Here is an 18650-nt window from a genome sequence, read left to right on the forward strand (position 1 = left end):
AGATAGAGAGATCCCTTCTGCTAGAAGTGAGGGCAAGCTTCATTCATTCAGCATGTACTCTGTGCCAAAACTGGGCTAGATGCTGGGGACACAGCAAGCAAAGTAAGCTTTAAGAGTATGTAATAGGGAGACACGGCAAGGACGTCTGCACTGATGGGCTTCCATTTGATTTTGGACCTTGAAGGGTAACTAGGATTTGAATAGGAGAAGAAAAATCAAGAAAAAAGGAGAAATTCTCCTCTATGTGTGTTTGTATGCAGAGGAGGAGTTACAAGGGGAGAAGGGACACTGGTACCAGCGAAGGGGCTGACTGCTTGCGTAACAAGTTTTTATCTCATCCAGTGAACTAGGTCATACATTCATTCCCCCAAAAAACATTTTCTTGGAGCATCCCGCATAATTGGTTCTGGGGATATGGCCATGAACAAAGATAAAAAGCAGCCACTAAAGCTCCTGGGTAGGGGAATGGCAAAAGTGATGTTTAAGGACGTGTGCTATGCGCCAGAAGCAAGAGGCAGGTTAAGAAGCCAGTGTAGTCAACACCTTATGGAAACAGTGATATGGACTTGAAATAGGGCAGGGGCTTTAAGAACTGAAAATAGTGGCCAGGCACTAACACAGAGCAAGGCTGGTCATGGCAGAGGGAGGGAGAAACAGAAGAGTCAAATGGGACTCTAGGATTTTAGCCAGGATGAGTACAAGAGTGATGGCGACATTAATAAAAATACAGAACTTAAAGCTTTACAGTTCTAGGGGAAAAAAACAAGCTTTTATTACAGTCTTCAATAGATGGGACATTTGCCTGAGTATTGGATATAGACATATGAACAGTAAAGATGGGTGAGTGGGAGAGGAGAGAGAGAAAGCAGAGCATAAATGCCTTTTCGGGCCTTTGAAGTTGAACACTTGGGCTCTATTTTCCCTTAATAGTATGAGCAGCCCTCAAATGCAATGTGGCAGAGATTGCCTAGCTGTTCAGAAGGCAAGGAGTTACACTTAATCTGGTCTCTACAGAAGTAGGATTGGCACAGGCTGAGAGAACATTTAGGCCCCAAAGCCAGGTGAGTTACTAAGAGCAATTCCTTTCTGAGAGCAGGAATTTGCACTCAATACCCATTATCAAATGTGTTATTTACACAACACGTAAAAGCACCAGCTTATAAGGTAAGTCTTTATAGGAATTCCTGGCTTGCACTAGTTTTATTATTGAGTGGGAAAGAACCACTCTCTTTATTATCCTTGTCAAAGCAAGACATTGTTACCTGTCACAGAACTAACGGTTCCTGACAAAAACTGACAAACTAAAGATACGAGAAGGGAGAGAGGTGGTGAGTGAACAGACAGCTAAAACAGGCAATGAAAACGGTGAGACAAGGAGAGTAACAGCAGGGAAAACTTCAGTTTTCCTGAACGCTTTGGATGTTCAAGGAGTTCAGTTTTGAAAACTGTTCAGAGGCCACTGCAATAGTCCAAGCAAGACATCATAACTGGGATGTTGGCAGTGATAAAGGAGAGGATGGTTGTGAAAAGACACCGGCAGAAATAATCTAAATGAAATAAACCAAACCTCGCCCAAACTTGCAATGTATACTTGTATATGTGAAGTTTTCTCTTATCCAGTCACTTATACTCAAGTTCCCCAGCTATGGCCCCCTCATTTCCACTAAAATTCCCAAAGCAGACCCTCAAACTCCAATGACTACATGACCAGGGAAGTAACATAAACGAGAGAAGCACACCTGGATTAAGACATCAAGGAGTGGTGGAACCTGTAACACATCCCAAAGGTTTAAAGAGGAACCCATGATTCAACTTCGGCCGACTGTTGCCATGTGAGAATAAAGGTCCAATGATATCAGATCTTTTGACTTTTTCAACAGATGTTAGAAACTGTGATTTTTTTCTGTGTAATCTTCTAAACACTATTACATCATGTAGGCTAAGCAAAATATCTCCGTGGGTTGAATATGGCCTATGGGCAACTAGTTTACAACCTCTGTTCTAAAGCTTTACAAAAGAAAAATTAAGAGCATGTGTGGGTTTCCAGGGTTAGGAGAGCGAGAAACATGGGAAGTCAGCATGAAGACTGGGGCTGGGCCAGAAGACAGTGAAAAGGGAGGCAGAAAGTCTAAAGGCCTCAGACTCTAGAGTTGCATAGGCCTGTATGAAAAAAATTTGAGAGGAATTCTGACAAATTTTATTTCAAGGAGGCATAGATGAAAGGAAACTAGAACATACAGGGGAGGATATAATACACATATATGTATGTTATTTCACCTCTCTGTACCTTGACTTCCTTATCATTAAAATAGGAATAGAATCTATTTCATAAGGTTGTCATAGGATTAAATAAGGAATGATTCATATAACTGTCATTATCCCCAGCACGTAATGCTTAATAAATATCAGCTATTACTTATTATTATGAGGCACCGAGAGGTGAAGTAACATGCTCAAGGTCACACAGCTATTAAGGTACACTGCCTGGCTCTGCACCCAGGATGTACTTCAGATCCTACACTCTAAACCATCAAACTCTCTGCCTTCCTTTACAATCCGTACAACAGGAAGTCAGATCAGATGATAACTGAAGTCCCTTCTAGAGCTGACACTTTATTCTACCAGCCAGCCCTCCAGTCAGCTTATTTCAGGGCAGTAGTAGGACAAACATGAACTTGTTCACACTCCTACAGGCTAACTGCTAAAGTGGAGAGACACAGCTTAGGCTTGGGATAGGGCAGGGAAACCATTCCAGCATGGAACCACCCATAAGGTAAGCTAGGAAGGAAAAGATATTCAATGTGAGCCCCCCTTATTGTTCCACGGAGATATATTTGTTTCTAGGGAGCCAGTGGGCCATTTGAATAGGCCCAGAATTCACATGTGCCCAAGCTACTACAAGCTGGAAGTTACTTAGAAGCCTGCTAAGGAACCACAACAGGCTCTAAATCAAATCTTTAGAACACTGAGCGACTCATCCTCTTGGGGTTCAAGGGTCTCTATGAGAACCTGGTTAAAGCTCTCCTTGTCCCTAGAAAAAAATGCCACGTGTGCTCACTCAGATACACAAGCACACATGATTTTACCTGCAATTACAAGGGGTTCACAAATTCCCTAAAATCTTTCCCTAGACTTTAAGTATCCCTGAAATAGATCATCTCTCCTGTTCCAGGCTTGTCCTCCCAGGCAATTCAGAATTGTCCCAAGATCTGGGTTGGGGTTTCTAGGCAGCTGTGTTTAGGAGACAAATCATCCACTGCAACTCAGCATAATTAATCCTGCACGGAAAAGACAAAGGGCCGTCTCTTTCTCCTCACACCAACTTGCACTGAGAAAATTCAAACAGAAAAGATCTGCAGTTTAATCCCCAAACACTAGTGGATGTGAAGAACAGGAGGACCTCAAGAATATTTCATACCCTTTTTCTGCCTCATATCCATAAAACCTTAGAAAAGTTGAAAGAAACAGGTAAAAACATCCTAGTCCCCACAGCACTGTGCTCCTCCTTTTATTCCAAAAAAAGGAGTCAGTCAAGATTGCCAATTAGCTTTACTAGATGACTTTTCTCCCACATGGGCTTTGAAAACTATAGGTTACCAAAGAAACCACATAATCTCACTCATAAATGAAGAAGTAATCAAAACAAGAAGATATTTTTCCCCCATAAGACCTGCAACAGTTTAAGTGTTCATGACGGTCTGGAGATGCATGTAGCCTCATGCACAGTTGGTAGGTTTGTAAATCAGTGCAGCCTTTTGTGGTCGTGGGAAAATTTGACAATTTTTATAAAAAATGTAAAAACGTACACTCTTTGTTTGGTGCAGCAATTACCTAGATATTTTTGCAAAGGTAGGCCAAGATAGATGTGTGACCAGGGTCAGTGAAGCATAGTTTATGATGGCCCAAACAGGAAACAAGAAGTGTGGCTGTTGGGTACATCATGTGCATGGAATACCATGTAGCCAATTAACAGAATGTGCTAGACTTGCAAGTGCTTATATGAAAAAAGCTCCAAGGCCTATTATTAATTGAAAAAAGAAGCTGAGCACAGTGGTTTTATTATGTGGTTCCTTTAGTCTAAATTCTTTTAAGGATATATATTCTTTATGTGAGTTACACGCATTAAGTTATGTTCTGGACAGATACATAAGAAACTGTTCACTGTAGTTACCTTTGGACATAGTGACTAGAGACCAGGAAAGAGAAGTACTGTATTGATGTAAAACATTTAAAAAACATACAAGCAACAGAGATAATCTTGAGATGGGATTTTCTTTTTCTATCTTTTTTTTCTTTTCATTACACTTTTCTGGATATAGACCTTAAATCTAATAAATGTTACTATAAAAGTAAAGCAGAAATCTCACTTAGAATTGTTTGAAAAGAAAGAAGCCATGTTTAGTGAGGAGACAAGTAGAAAGGGGAGGAGGGCCCAAGTATAATGCACAGTAAGAAGCTGGTAGAGGAAAATTGGGAGAAGCATTAACGTTCAACCCCCCTCTTCTCTCAAGACACTGCTGACATCATGAACTACTCAAGCTTTCCACTGGGGATGAATTGAATTGCTCAGGGCTCACTCCCGTTGCCAGCTATTCATTCTCAGTGTGGGAGATAGCAGGTTGGGAGAAAGCTGGCATCTTTAGTCCAAATTCTGCCTTTTGTGATAAGGACAAGGCAGAACAGTTGTTCCTGAAGAGCCCGAAGTGGCAGAGGAGGCTAGAGCCGAACACAGGAGATTGTCTCAATGGCAGAGAACAAGCCTCCCTCAGCACACAGCATAAAAGGCACAATAGGGGTCCTGCTACTACCCGCATTTCAGCCACATGGAAAAGGAAGAGCCAGGTGCATAGGCTACAGAGAGCAGGAGAAATCTCTGCTGCCCTATGGAGCCTCAGGGAGCCCTGCTCAACACCAGGGATCCCCTTCTGGGCTACACAGATCTGCCATAGATCCAACCTCATCACACTACCCCATGGAGAGAAGTAGCTAGAACTAAAAATCACCAAGGAAGATAATCCTCTGTACTCAATTGCCCCTTTCATCCAAGGCCCATGAAAGAAGTCATAACCTCGCTTACTTTCCATGATACTCTTCTGCAATAGTACCTTAAAGTGGGAAGTTACCTCCATGTAGAATTTTCAGAGGAGCTAGCAATGCATGCAAATCTTTCATAAAGCAAGGTTTGGCTTCATGCACAGATGCCATAAAAGGTCATCTCTCGCCCATGGGATCTAAGGAACATGAAAGAGGCTCTACTTGCCCCATCCACATATTTCTCTTAATGATGTCTGAAATTCCCCCATTAGTGATTCGCACCATCAGCTCAGAATTGTCCTAAGCGTACTCTTTAATAATGCAAACAGAAGGGGAACATTAGGTCCCTAACACTGTAGTGCAGTGGCTCTTAACCTTATTGTTGTAGTCACCGGTCCTTTTGTGAAACTGAAAAAAACTAAACTCCCTTCTCAGAAAAACAGACTTAGATGAATACACGATATAATTTCCATGCAGTTTGGGGGTTCACAGTCTTCCTGAAGCTCATATCCCCTTCAGCCCGGGGTTAAGAATCCCCAGTTCAGGGGCAATGCGTTTAACAAATCACCATCACTCCCCCAGAAGACCTCCCATGCATCTGGGGAACCCTGGACCTAAAGACAGAAGGTAGTGCTGAAGAGAGCTCTGCCATTGCAAAGTTTGCCTAGAACTGATCCTGTCTAGAGTCCAGATTACAATTTATGATTCCTCCTTAGCAAGGAGTGTGGATATCTCACACTGCCTGCCCCCTGGAAATAGGGTACCCCTGGCTTCAGAGACACTGGGATATGTTAGGAGATGTCCAACTGAGATCAACTGCCAACCAGGTTCTCAAGACCATCGCTGACTGATGACATTACCTGAGAGTTGAGTCAGGGGAAAGTTTTAACAACTTCTGAACAAAGGGGGCTCACCTCTGAGGTTTTCGAATATCCCAGAGTCCCACTCCTTCCTTTGAATTGGCTGTGGCCAATAACCTGGGCTCCACAGGGTTGAACATGACACTGTGAAAGGCTGATGGGTAGTTGGCCAGGCAGAAGGGCTCTGTGAAGAGAGAAATTCTGATCAGTCCACTTCAGGCACTGCTGGGCCTGTGGCAGGCAGACAAGCAGGGATGTGAAAGCAAGAGGAGCACAGCCGTTAACAATCACCCCAGTGGGCTGGAAGCCAGTGTAGGACATCATTCCAGTAGCCACGCTTGTTCACAAGGTCCCCACAAGTCCTGGCACACACCCTTCTGCACCAGAAAGTCTGCAAACAGCAACTTAAATACACAAACACAAATTTTAAGCTATAATGCTGAGAAATAAACATAGTACCTATTCAGATCCTGTAACAAAACAGGAATGGTCACTGTAAATGGGAAGTTAAGCTGTTTTACAGTAAGTACAACTGAATTCCTCATGAGCTAAAAAAATTCACAGTCAATTACTGGTAGGATTATTATACCTTAATCCAAATTTAGTAGCTTAAGAAATTGAAGGTTTTAAAACTACACAAAGATTTAATGAAGACAAAATAAAACAATAGTGCAGTTTTTCCTTCTGGTAATACTGCTCCCTAAGTTGAAAAGAAACTAGCCTCAGTCTAGAATTTTAAGATTTCATTTCATCTAGTACTTGAACTTCTCTTGCATCCAGCCAGTTTCTAATCAACTTCACCTAGAAACCCTGCAGCCTCTTGCATATACTAGCTGGCTCCAGGTGAGGAAGGAATCACTTTGCTGCCTGGGGGGACATACTCCTATGGAAGTTGTTTAGAAACAACAGACAGAAAGCACTCCTCAGCCTATGATTTCCATATGTGATTACTTCACAGGCCTCTGGGCACAGGGAGTGCTCAATAATCTCAGCCACGAGGCAGTTCAGACAAAGGAGAAGTTCACGTAACAAGCAAGCCATTTCACTCAACCATAGCTGCTGCTTTTGGCTACCATACCTGCCTGACTCTGAGAACAAACTTCTCTTATAGCCTGAACCTCAATAATGAGCACAGACGAGCATGTTAAACGCTCAGAATATAGAAGAATAAAAAGACTCAGAGCCTGCCAGACAAGGTAGGCAAGATAGTAACTCTATGTACACAGGTATGGTCATGACAAAGCTGCACCAAGAGTGGGGCTGGGGGTGGCACTGAGGGTATGCTGGAGGAAAGAGCCTTTGAAGATAGAGTGACAGAAGTCTCTGTGCAGGAAATGAGCTGAAAAGATGCATTTCCTGAAGAACTTCAGAGAAATTCAACAAGACAAATTCTTCATTTTACACTTCAGAGACCCAAAGAACACATTTGGAAGAGGAACTCACCCAGACAATCCCCCTTAAACAGAGGGTATCTGCTATCATTTTAAGTTCCTATGCACAGTGAAGGTGAGGTTCTGTGGTTCTTTCAGCAAAATAACAACCCTGGATCTAGGATGTAACCAAGTGCACAACACCCCCATTCTCTGTAAATAACCAAGAATATGTGCATGTCAGCACCATGCACAAAGCTGGCCCTTGGTGGCTACTCTCCACAAATGAGGCACCACATGTTCTGCTCCTTGGGGCTACTACACAGCAAGATACTGTGGTGTTTACTCCAGGGGCAAAGGTCCGTGGAGATTCACAAGTGATTGGAGGAGGACTGGCAGAGGTGCCTCACTTCTGAGTACTCAGGGGTAAGGTGGGACCTCCAGAGACACATTTATGTCCCTATGTGAGTTTCCTCTCCCTTTATAGCACTTCTACCCAGTCTACTCAAGTCACAGACTGGATCTGCTATGAACCTGACATTAAACTCTTCAACACAATCCAACCACCTTTTGCAGAGTGACCCTACCTCCATGGGGAGATTCCCGGATGTCCCAGATGAGAACCCGGCCATCATCTGAGGAGCTGGCAAAAATGTTGTCATTCACTGGGCTCACTGACAAGCCATACACCGCATCTTCATGAGCAAACACATCTAAGGTCTCACTGCTGAGAGACAGAGAGCAGAGAGAGGCACACAGGCACACACATACACACAAAAGTAGTGCAGAGTTAAAGCCCTCTAGTTCCTAGAATGGAGTTCTCTTTCATTTCCAGGAGAAAGTCAACCTAGCTAAACCCAAAGGATATTACATTTACAAAAAAGTAGGTATTCAACTTCCAGGTTAGAAAAAAAAGTATTACTAAAGAGATAAGACTTCACGACAAGTTTGTTTTTTGCACTAAATAAGCATATTTAAAGGTGACTCAAGGGAATTCCCTGAAAGTCCAGTGGTTAGGACTCAGTGCTTTTCACTGCTGGAGCCTGGGTTCAATCCCTGTTTGGGGAACTAACATCCCCACCCCCAAAAAAGTGACTCAACTGATGAGTTTCATGTTTTCACTTACTATAGAATGCATCTGCTTGTGTACAGTCTTGGGGGTGGTGCTGGATTTCCAAAAAGCGAGGGAAAGCTTTAAAGCAGCCCTGATGCCAGCAGGGGTAGAAGAGGGATTCCTGGCAGTCTGGCGTGGTGAGTAAAAGCATGGCCCCAAAGCCAGGCTGCCTACGTTCAGATCCTAACATCACTTGACCTTAAGTTACCTAATATCTCTATACCTCAGTTTCCTAATTGAGATCATCATAGTACTGCCTCATAAAATTACTGTGAGGGTTAAATATTATGTCTCCTTCCCTTCCAACCTCTCCCTTTAAATTTTTACCTGAAAACTATAATTTTATATCAACTTTGTAAATCTTTTTTAAATCAAAATTTTATTTCAAAACTATTACAGAAATCTTTTTCAGCAGAGGACAGTTGATTTCATGTTATTTTCTTCAAAAAACAAGAACTATTTCGGTCTAAAGAGATACCTGCCTTTCTTCATATGAAAGATAGAGTTAATTACCTTCACATACCAACAATCTATTTACCTTTCAACATCATGGAGGATAACTTGCTCATCATTTCCTGCAAGGGAAAAAGCAGACATTTGGTAACTCCTGCAAAGTGATCCTGTTCATATTACAATTCAGTATTTTAAAGATTTCAGCAAAAACAAATGAACAAAGTCAATGTTAATATTTACAAATTAGGAGTGTTAATTAGAAAAAGGTTAATAAAAATAATGAAGAAGGTAAGATATTCTTATAGAGAATTTGAAAAAGCATAATAGCATGTAGATATAACATAATAACAGTTTCCAAAATGCATTATCCAGTGGATGATTAAAAAAACAAAAAACTGTGGCTATTCAGGAAAAGAATAAATGATCATGGGCAAATCAATCCATTCATCCAAGCTAGCTTTTTTTTTTTTTTTTTTAAACAAAACATTCATTAACTGTGAGACCTGGAAAAATATCTGTAACTTTTCTATGTCTCAGCAAAATAGGAATAACAATTGTATCTACTTCATAGAGTTATCGTGAAGACAAGAATATAAAAGCATTTGGAGTAGGACTAAGCTCCTAACAAACGTTTGCTACTATTCATACCCTCATCATCTTTTATAGCATTAAAATCTAATGATAGTGTGATCCTAAATAATGGGAAAGTTTTTATCCACAACTTTTTTCTCTTGCATTTCTCAAGGAATCTAAAAATATTGCATCCATGATATGTGTAGTCCTGCCTTCAAATGGTTTATGTAGCCAAAAAATAAAAATCCCAAAATGAAGACAGTAAAAAAATTTCCCACTCTATGCTAAAAGCATAAGCAGTAGAGATGTGGCCAGGTCACCTTAAAGTCCTCACTGTAACTCTATTGTGGGTTCATACCAAGTAAATCAAACCCATACTAATGCCTTTTAGGTAACAGGCACAGTGTGAGGTGCTGAGGATACGAGAGGAATGAATAAGATGGAGGAATTCACAGTCCACCTGCACAAACAACTAATAGTGACAAGACGGGTTATCTTATTGTAGCGATATGCTCTACAATGGGGACACAGATAAAGGAGCAATTGTGTCCTTTATGAGCAGGGTGAAAGTACATGGCACAAAGGGGGAATATTTTTACGGGGAAGGAGACACTTGAATAGAAACTCAAATAACTCAAAACTCTTACCGATGGAAGACTTACGGGAATTGGTGGGGTCTGGACAATTAATCATGGCCTATGGAGGACCAGTATGGGCAAAAGGCACAGGGCACTTAAGATGACAAGTGATTTAGTGAACTAGAACACAAGGTGCAGGGGAGGAAGATGAGGCCAGATAGGTAGACTGGATTTAGGCTTTATCCTGTGGATGGACATGTAGAGTCAAAGGTCCACATGGTTGAAGAAAACTCGTATAAGCAACGAATAAGGAGATTTAGATACCGGTAGCAGAAATCACAGCAGGACACTGCAGTAGTCCAGGCCAAAGATGAGGACCTGAATCAGAGCAGTTGGTATAGCAAGAGAGCAGAAACTAAAGGATGGATATGAGGCTTCCAAGCTGGATCTGACAGTGTAGTTGGTGACTTACACGATGTGAAACTGAAAGAAAGGCAGGTCTGAGGCCGACTTTGAGATTTCTATTCGACTGAACCACGTGAAACTGTCATTTCTGTCAGCTGAAAATGCTCCAGTGTCAGCAGTTCCTTAAAAGTTAAGCCTAACAACTTCTATAATTAGTTGAATGGTGATAATAACCGAGAAAGGGAAACCAGGAAACAAGAGGAAATATTTGTGCAGGGGAGAAGGACTAATAATCTTAGTTTTAGATCTGCTGGATTTAAATTACTTTTGGAAAACAAAGGTAGATATTCAGTGGGGAAATCTGCAGTGCAGAAGAGAGGTCAGGGCTAGAAATGTAGTGGTCAGAAAGGAGTGTGACTGATGGATGCCATCATCAAGAGGCTGGCTTGAGCAAAAGCCATTCCAATTACACCCCAACACGACGTTTTTTCAAACAGGAGCCACCCATGGGTCATAACACCAATTTGAGTCACAACCTTTAAAATCTTTACAAACAAAACAGAATAGAATAGAAAAAAAAAAAATCAGAGTGTACCACACATATTGAGGTTAAGTACTCTTCTAACATGTTTCTGTGTACCAGACTGCAATGTGAAAAGTTTTCTACCAAAAAAGAAAGAGAGAAAGAACAAGAGCAAAGGAGAGAAAGGACAGACAGACATTAGTCTAATACATGTGTCTAAACTGCTGTAATGCAGAGAAGACAAGCTATGGGAAACCAGTAATTCCACAACTCAATGAGATAAAGGAAGGAAAATTAAGGAATAATTTTAGCACTCCTTTATCTGGAATCCCAGCCACCATTTCCCAAGGGGAAGTCTCCTTCTCACCTCCAGAGAATACTTTGGTGTTCCCACTGTTGAAAGCCAGGCAAAAAATGTTGGAATGATGCTCTCCTTTCAGCTGTATGGGCTTAACTCTGGAGTGGATAGCTTGTTCCATGTGCCATAGTAGAACCCGGCGATCATCTCCTCCTTGAGAGGCGAGTAAGAATCTAGAGTTAAAAGCGCTGACATTTCAAGGCTGACATTTGGTTTTGCCAGCCTGAATCCCATACTTTCCAAAACTGCATCTCCCCAACTCTGTGAGATTCTGATGGGACACATAAACCCAGAACTCTACCCCCTAAACCATCAGTAGATACATGGCCTCTAAGCCACTCACTTTTCCCCAGAAATTACATCTTGAACAGATACAGAGAAATTTCTGAATTTCCAGAGAACCAGTTGTTTAAATATTTCTTCATTTGCTACCTAAAATCCTTCCACTAATGTCCCCCCACCTTTTTTTTTTTTGTCTAACAGAACCTGAGTTGGTTTCTACTGCTTGCAACCAAAGAACTCTAAATATGCTAGTATTTATAGCATAATAGTTTCCAAAGCACTCTCCTTGATGTGATCTCACTGACTATGGGACACCAGACAAATGACAACTGAGGAGGAATTCCCTGTCACAGTAGAAGGATTAAGACAGAACTTGGCTCTCATGAAGCTCAGTCCAGTCTTTCCTCTGCATAACTCTCAACAGTCTGAGTTGAATGAGCAATATTATACTGCATGAGCCAGCTCCTGGAGAATGAGAAGATACATGTTCTACATATTCTTTATATTTGCAAATGCATTATAAACATCTGGAAGCATGAACAATGGACTGTAAACAGTGGTTACTACTGCCAGGGAATAGGATTAAGAGAGAGGTAGAGGACAGATTAAGAGGGTTTTTACTTTCACTTTATAGATTTGGCACTGCTTGACTTTTTTTTTTTTTAATTTATTTATTTTGGGCTGTGTTGGGTCTTTGTTGCTGCACGCGGGCTTTCTCTAGTTGCGGCGAGCAGGGGTTACTCTTCGTTGCGGTGCGCGGGCTTCTCATTGCAGTGGCTTCTCTCATTGTGGAGCACGGGCTCTAGGCGTGTGGGCTTCAGTAGTTGCGGCACGCGGGCTCAGTAGTTGTGGCTCACGGGCTCTAGAGCACAGGCTCAGTAGTTGTGGCACACGAGCTTAGTTGATCCGCAGCATGTGGCATCTTCCCGGGCCAGGGATCGAACCTGTGTCCCCTGCATTGGCAGGCGGATTCTCAACCACTGCGCCACTGGGGAAGCCCTGCTTGACTCTTTACAACAAACCTATATTGTACTCCGAATAAAAATTTAACTTACAACAGGAGTAAACATGGGCAGCAAGCCATAGTAAGCTCTATACCTCTGCCTCCCCTCCTCCATTCAATATAATAGCCACAAATTATATCACATCCATAACAAGGGCATACCATGCAACCACTCAATCAGTAGATCTGTAAGAACTAACTCGGAAAGATGACCAAAGGTCTTTGTTAGGGGAAAAAATGAGGTGTAAAACAGTATGCATACCAACATCCATTTGTGTAAAACAAATTTTTAAAAAGCTCCAATACAGCAGGAACCTTGTCAGTTTTGTTCACTGCAGAATTCCCAGCACCTAAATGAATGTCCTAAAGAGTAGACATTGAATGAATGTCTTATGCTTGCATATCTATGCTTGTATTTGCATATCTAGATGGCTACAAAAGAAGTTTTTAGTGGACACCACCTCTAGGCTAGAATTGTTTGGACACTTTACATTGTGGTAAAATATATATAGCAGAAAATGCACCATTTTAACCATTTACAAGCATACAATTCAGTGGCGTTAAGTATATTTGCAGTGTTGTACAACCATCATCATTACCCATCTCCAGAACTTTTACATCATCCCAAACTGAAACTCTGTACCCAATAAACTGTAACTCTCCCCAGTGCTCAGTAACCACCATTCTACTTTCTGCCTCCATGAATTTGATTACTCTAGGTACTCCCATATAAGTGGAATCATACATTTGTCCTTTTGTGTCTGGCTTATTCACTTAGCATAATGTCTTCAAGGTTCATCCATATTGTAGCATGTATCAGAATTTCATTCTTTGTAAGGCTGAGTAATATTTCATTACACACATACCATTATTTTTTTTAGTCCATTCATCCATCTATGGACATTTAGGTTGTTTCCATCTTTTGGCTATTGTGAATAACGTTGCTAAGAGCATATGGATGTACAAATATCTGTTCAAGTCCCTACTTTCAGTTCCTTTGGGTATATACCATTGGAAAATTTTATGTTTTAATTTTTACTTTATACCTTCCTTTACTACTTGACATTTTTGCCATAAACATATTTCCTCTTTTAGTAGAAAAAAAAAACCAGTAGAAAACATAGTAGCCAAATCATACTTCTTCTCCCTCCCCTAGAAAGAAGTTGCCTTCATTTCTTGAGTTCCTTTGTTTCTTGAGATCCTTCTTCCTTCCATTGTCCGTCAAAATCAAGTTCTGTGTCCTCCCCCAAAGTATTTCACTGTCTACCCTTAATGGAATGATCCCTTAAGTACGGCCCACAATGTTCTGTGTTTATGATCTGCCTAATTCAACTATGAGTTCTCTGGCCTGGGACAGTTATTTAAATTCTATGTCTCTTTGAAGTTAAGGTCATGAAAATAAGCTTTGGGTTTTTGTTGTTTTATTTTAATGAAAAATGGCATAAAGGGGTTTTCCTCCCTATTAATAGATTTAAACAGGCTATGGGCACTTTAGTTCTACATAGTCTCTACTCGTACTGTTTTTCCCCAACACTTGAGGCCACAGGTCAGGGACTTGGCACTGTTTTTGTTACTTTATATCTTATATTTAGGGAAATATTTCTCTGTGCCCATGTCTCTATCAAAAGTGAAAAATTAAAAGATAAAGAGGCCCACATGTTTCTTCAACTTACTCATGTTTCTAATCCAATCTCCCTGAGCCTGAGTTTCATCAAATACAAAACTGGGATCATAACAGCTCTACTCTCATGGGTTTTATAGATTATAAAGTCAAGTACAAGAGGGTTAAGTAATCTGCCAAGGTCACAACAGTAAGTAAAGTGGTTGAGCCAAGATTCAAAAGCAAGCAGTTAAGACTCCCCACTCTCTTAACCACTACTCTGGATTGCTTGCCTTATAGAATGAAAAATAAACCATAACTGGCAAAGCAAATTCAGCTGATGGACAACTGAAGGGATTCTCTGACTTGGCAGCACAACTCAAAAATGAGTAGTTAAGAATAAAACAAAGGACCACAGGAATAAAAACAGAAACCAACTTAACTGGAGTAAACGGAGGGAGCAGGGACAGGGACCAGGAAAGGCTTTCCTGAAATTATAAAGATTCTAGCAATGCACAAAACCGATAATGGCTTATTAATAGAACATATGGCTTATTATAGAACAATGGCTTATTATAAAGAACATATTCTTTATTATAAAGAACATACAAAGAATTCCTACAAATCAACTTTGAAAACAACTAGGAAAAAAGGCAAATATGACAACTCACAGAAGAGGAAAACCAAATGGCCAACAGAGATTATAGAGGATCTCAACCTCTGTAGTATCGGGGAAATGTACATTATAATTTAGATACCTTCTTACAAAATGGCACAAAGAAATGTACAAAAGAATGTTCACTGCCGCATTGTTCATAATAGCAAAAAAAAGGTAGATAACATAAATATCCATCAATATATAAACTGATAAAACCGATTGCAAAAAAAAGGTAGATAACATAAATATCCATCAATATATAAACTGATAAAACCGATTGGAATACAAACACGAATGAAATCTAAGCACAATGGAACACTATACAGCATTTAAAATGAGCTACAGATACGTGTACTGAAATGAATACATCTTGAAAACCTAGTATTAAGTACTAAAAACAAGTTTCAGAAGGACATGTAAAGGAAAACATTAAGTATATAGTTTTAAATATGCAAAATAATACCATATTTTTTTAATGTTCATGATAGAAAAAGAAAATAAGACTCTCCAGGATGTGCTGGGATACCCATAGCAAAAAAATATAACTGAGGGCACCTCTGTGTTTGTTCATTAAGACCTATGCAGGCAGCAGTACAACCTCTCTTGAACTGCAGCAGCTTAAAAAAAAAAAAAAAGTTCAATAAAAAAGAAAACAGAATATCTATACCTATGCACTCAAAGTCATAAACATTCTCAGCCAAAGGATCTTCCCCTATCACCCAGACAGCATTATCTTTAATGCTCATTCTAGATTTAATTTTGCCAAATAAATTCTTTCTGATTTTAAATGAATGGTTATTTGTAGAGTGCCTTGGGATCATTTAAAACGATGTGTCCTGGGTCTTCCCTGGTGGCGCAGTGGTTAAGAATCCGCCTGCCAATGCAGGGGACACAGGTTCGAGCCCTAGTCTGGGAAGATCCCACATGCTGCAGAGAAACTAAGCCCGTGTGCCACAACTACTGAGCCTGTGCTCTAGAGCCCGCGAGCCACAACTACTGAAGCCTGTGTGCCACAACTACTGAAGCCCGTGCACCTAGAGCCCGTGCTCCACAACAAGAGAAGCCACCACAATGAGAAGCCCGCGCACCACAACAAAGAGTAGCCCCTGCTCTCAGCAGCTAGAGAAAACCCCGTGTGCAGCAGCGAAGACCCAATGCAGCCAAAAATTAAATAAATGAATAAATTAATATAAAAAATAAAATAAAATGATGTGTCCTTAGTACCTAAAATGATGATGACAGCCCAAGTCCACAGAAGACTGGAATCACTGAGGCAGAAACTATCACTATGGCAGGGCCTGCTTCCTCTGCTTTGCCCTCAAGGTCAGTGTCAGAAGATGTAAGGTGTACATGCCCCTCCCACCCCCATTTCCTTAGGCAAGGTATTAAGAGCCCTGTGTAAAGATGACACTTTTCAACCATGGGTTGGCAAAAAACACCAACGGTGCAAACTGAGACATAATCTGAAATTGCTGGGCTGCTTTTAAGCCAGTAGAGAGCGCAGAACAGCTGTGCCCAAAACTCTGACCCCACAAAGCAAAGGAGGGCTGGTGAAGCAAGGATAAATCAGTTTAGAACATGAAAAAAGCTCTACAGTTCTGTCTCTGTGAGTCACCTGGTCAGTTCAAAAAACCAAAGATGTATTGTAGAGTCCCACAGAGAGAGACTGACCTGCAAACAATCGAAATGAAGAGTATGATCCTTTAAGCCAGCTCCGTAAGTCTGGCAGCAGTTGGGTGCTTGTGGGGTTGGCCCCAGCCTCTCAGACACTTCAGGGGGAGCACCAGGACCTCTTAGGAAGGCAAGGCCTTTCTGCTTAGTGCCAGTGCCAGGCAAGGGACAAGGAGAGGCCAGGCCTTCTAAGCCTGGTTTCCTCACAAACCACTGCTTAGCTTCAACCCAGTTGAGAATCCCAAGAGAATACAGCTACTTATGCTGGTCATTTTGGCTTGATTTAATTCTGTATCAAACTCACCAATTCATCCTAAAATGTACTATAATCACATCGTGGCAGCAGCTCTGTAGTTACAGAAAGACTTTATATTTAAATATTACTCTTTTCCAGTGGGTTGCGAGCTATACGCAGAAAGTCTGCAAGCTCTCACACCATGCCGTTAACAAAAGAAATTATTTAACATTCTTCTTAAAATAAGAAAAGTCCAGAAAAGCTGAGGCACAGAAGGAAAGAATTTGCTTTGGGTTTCCTCAAAGTCAGCCAAGCACAGGACAGATCTGAGAGAGCACTCTGAAACTCGGGATCAAATGCTCCTGCAGCACAACATTGTTTGTGGAGCAAAAGACATTTACATGTCCATCAAACTAAGTCTCATTAAATAGTGTTCAGTGAAATAAGCCAAACACAAAAGGACAAAAACTGTATGATTCCACTTATATGAAGCACCTAGAGTAGTCAAATCATAGAGACATAAAGTAGAAATGGTGGTGGCCAGGGGCTGGGGGAGGAACAATGGGGAGCTGTTGTTTGATGGGTACAGAGTTTCAGTTCTGCAAAATGAAAAAGTTCTGGAGATGGATGGTGGTGATGGTTGTACAACAATGTCAATGTACTTAATGCTACTGAACAGTACACTTAAAAATGGTTAAAATGGTAAATTAAAAAAAAAAAAAAAAAAGGAGTTCCGTGGTGGCCTAGTGGTGAGGATTCAGGGCTATCACTGAGGTGGCCCAGGTTCAATCCCTGGTCGGGGAACTGAGGTCACACAAGCTGTGTGGCAGAGCCAAAAAATAAAAAATAAAATGGTAAATTTTGTATTATGTATATTGTACCACAATTTTAAAAATGCAAAAAGTTTACTGTTCATAGATATACTATGTCTTATGCAGGCAAAAAAAAAAGCACGAGGCAGCTCTGTCTCTTCTGATACGGCATAATCACGAAGATGCAGTGTTAGTGACTGTGTTAACTATTGAAAACATTTTCTTTTAAAAAATGACACACTGGGATTAGATTCAGGGTTTAGGGTTCCATCTTTGTAGGCAGCAAAGGTGGTACAGGAAGGGCAAGCTTTTGAATAAAAGTGTCTGGATTCAAATCCTGGTTTCACCGCCCATGTGTCCTGGGTGAGTTATTCTACTACTCTAGCTTCAATTTTATGACTGTAAAATGAAGAAAACGCCAACTATCTCCCAGGGTTCTTAGGTGTTTGGGTGAGATAATAAATATAAAAGCACTTAGCCCAGTGTGTCATTTATTAGGTATATACACTCCTTAAAACATACTAGTTTCTCTTAAGTATCCTCCCTGAATTTGTCCCAATCTTCCAAACTCTTGTTAAGGTGGCATTAGAGTATGAACAGCATGATGTATTTTACTAAAGCAAAATACACAAATTTGTACATGGAAGGGCAAATGTAAAATGGTTAACAGAAGTTACTCTTGGGGATAGCAATTTTACTTAATGCCCTTTTATATTGCTGCAGTTTTGTTTATTTTTTTAACCTGCAAAGATTTAAAGGAAATCACGCAGCCTGGCTTTCTTCTCAGCCTATTTATTTCTTCTTCTCCATGTGTGTAATCGCCACTCTGCGGAGCCAAACCTCTTTTTGTGACAACCATACCTCTCCTTGAGCTCTAAGAGGAAGCATGGAGATATAGAGCCTATGCAGCCTATGTGCCATACAGCCCAGCTACATCAGTGTATGAGAAATAAATCTGTTTTGTTATTTCCCCAAAGTTGAAAATAATTAACTTTTGTATAAAAGTTTATTCACATATATCTTCACTTGCGAGGTAAGGATTATATAACCCTTTTCCCAGATGAGGATCAGAGAGACAAAATGACTTGCTAACAATCTAAGAAGCTAGGCCTGGAGCCTAA

General features: G+C 40.8%; 1 protein-coding gene across 2 annotated transcripts in view; it reads right to left on the reverse strand.

Annotated features, from left to right (window-relative positions):
• DCAF5 (DDB1 and CUL4 associated factor 5) overlaps window positions 1-18650 on the reverse strand; it is a 109686-nt gene that overhangs the window by 66569 nt on the left and 24467 nt on the right. For both annotated transcript variants that reach the window (XM_081226897.1, XM_081226898.1), the window contains exons 2-5: window positions 11278-11421; window positions 8917-8953; window positions 7852-7991; window positions 5949-6078 (exon numbers count right to left, since the gene is read on the reverse strand). In XM_081226897.1, coding sequence (XP_081083023.1) covers window positions 5949-6078; window positions 7852-7991; window positions 8917-8953; window positions 11278-11421 — 451 coding nt within the window. The remainder of the gene's footprint in view (window positions 1-5948; window positions 6079-7851; window positions 7992-8916; window positions 8954-11277; window positions 11422-18650) is intronic.

The sequence above is a fragment of the Mesoplodon bidens genome, assembly GCF_964165515.1.
Source record: "Mesoplodon bidens genome assembly, chromosome: 3".
NCBI classification, from domain to species: Eukaryota; Metazoa; Chordata; class Mammalia; order Artiodactyla; family Ziphiidae; genus Mesoplodon; species Mesoplodon bidens.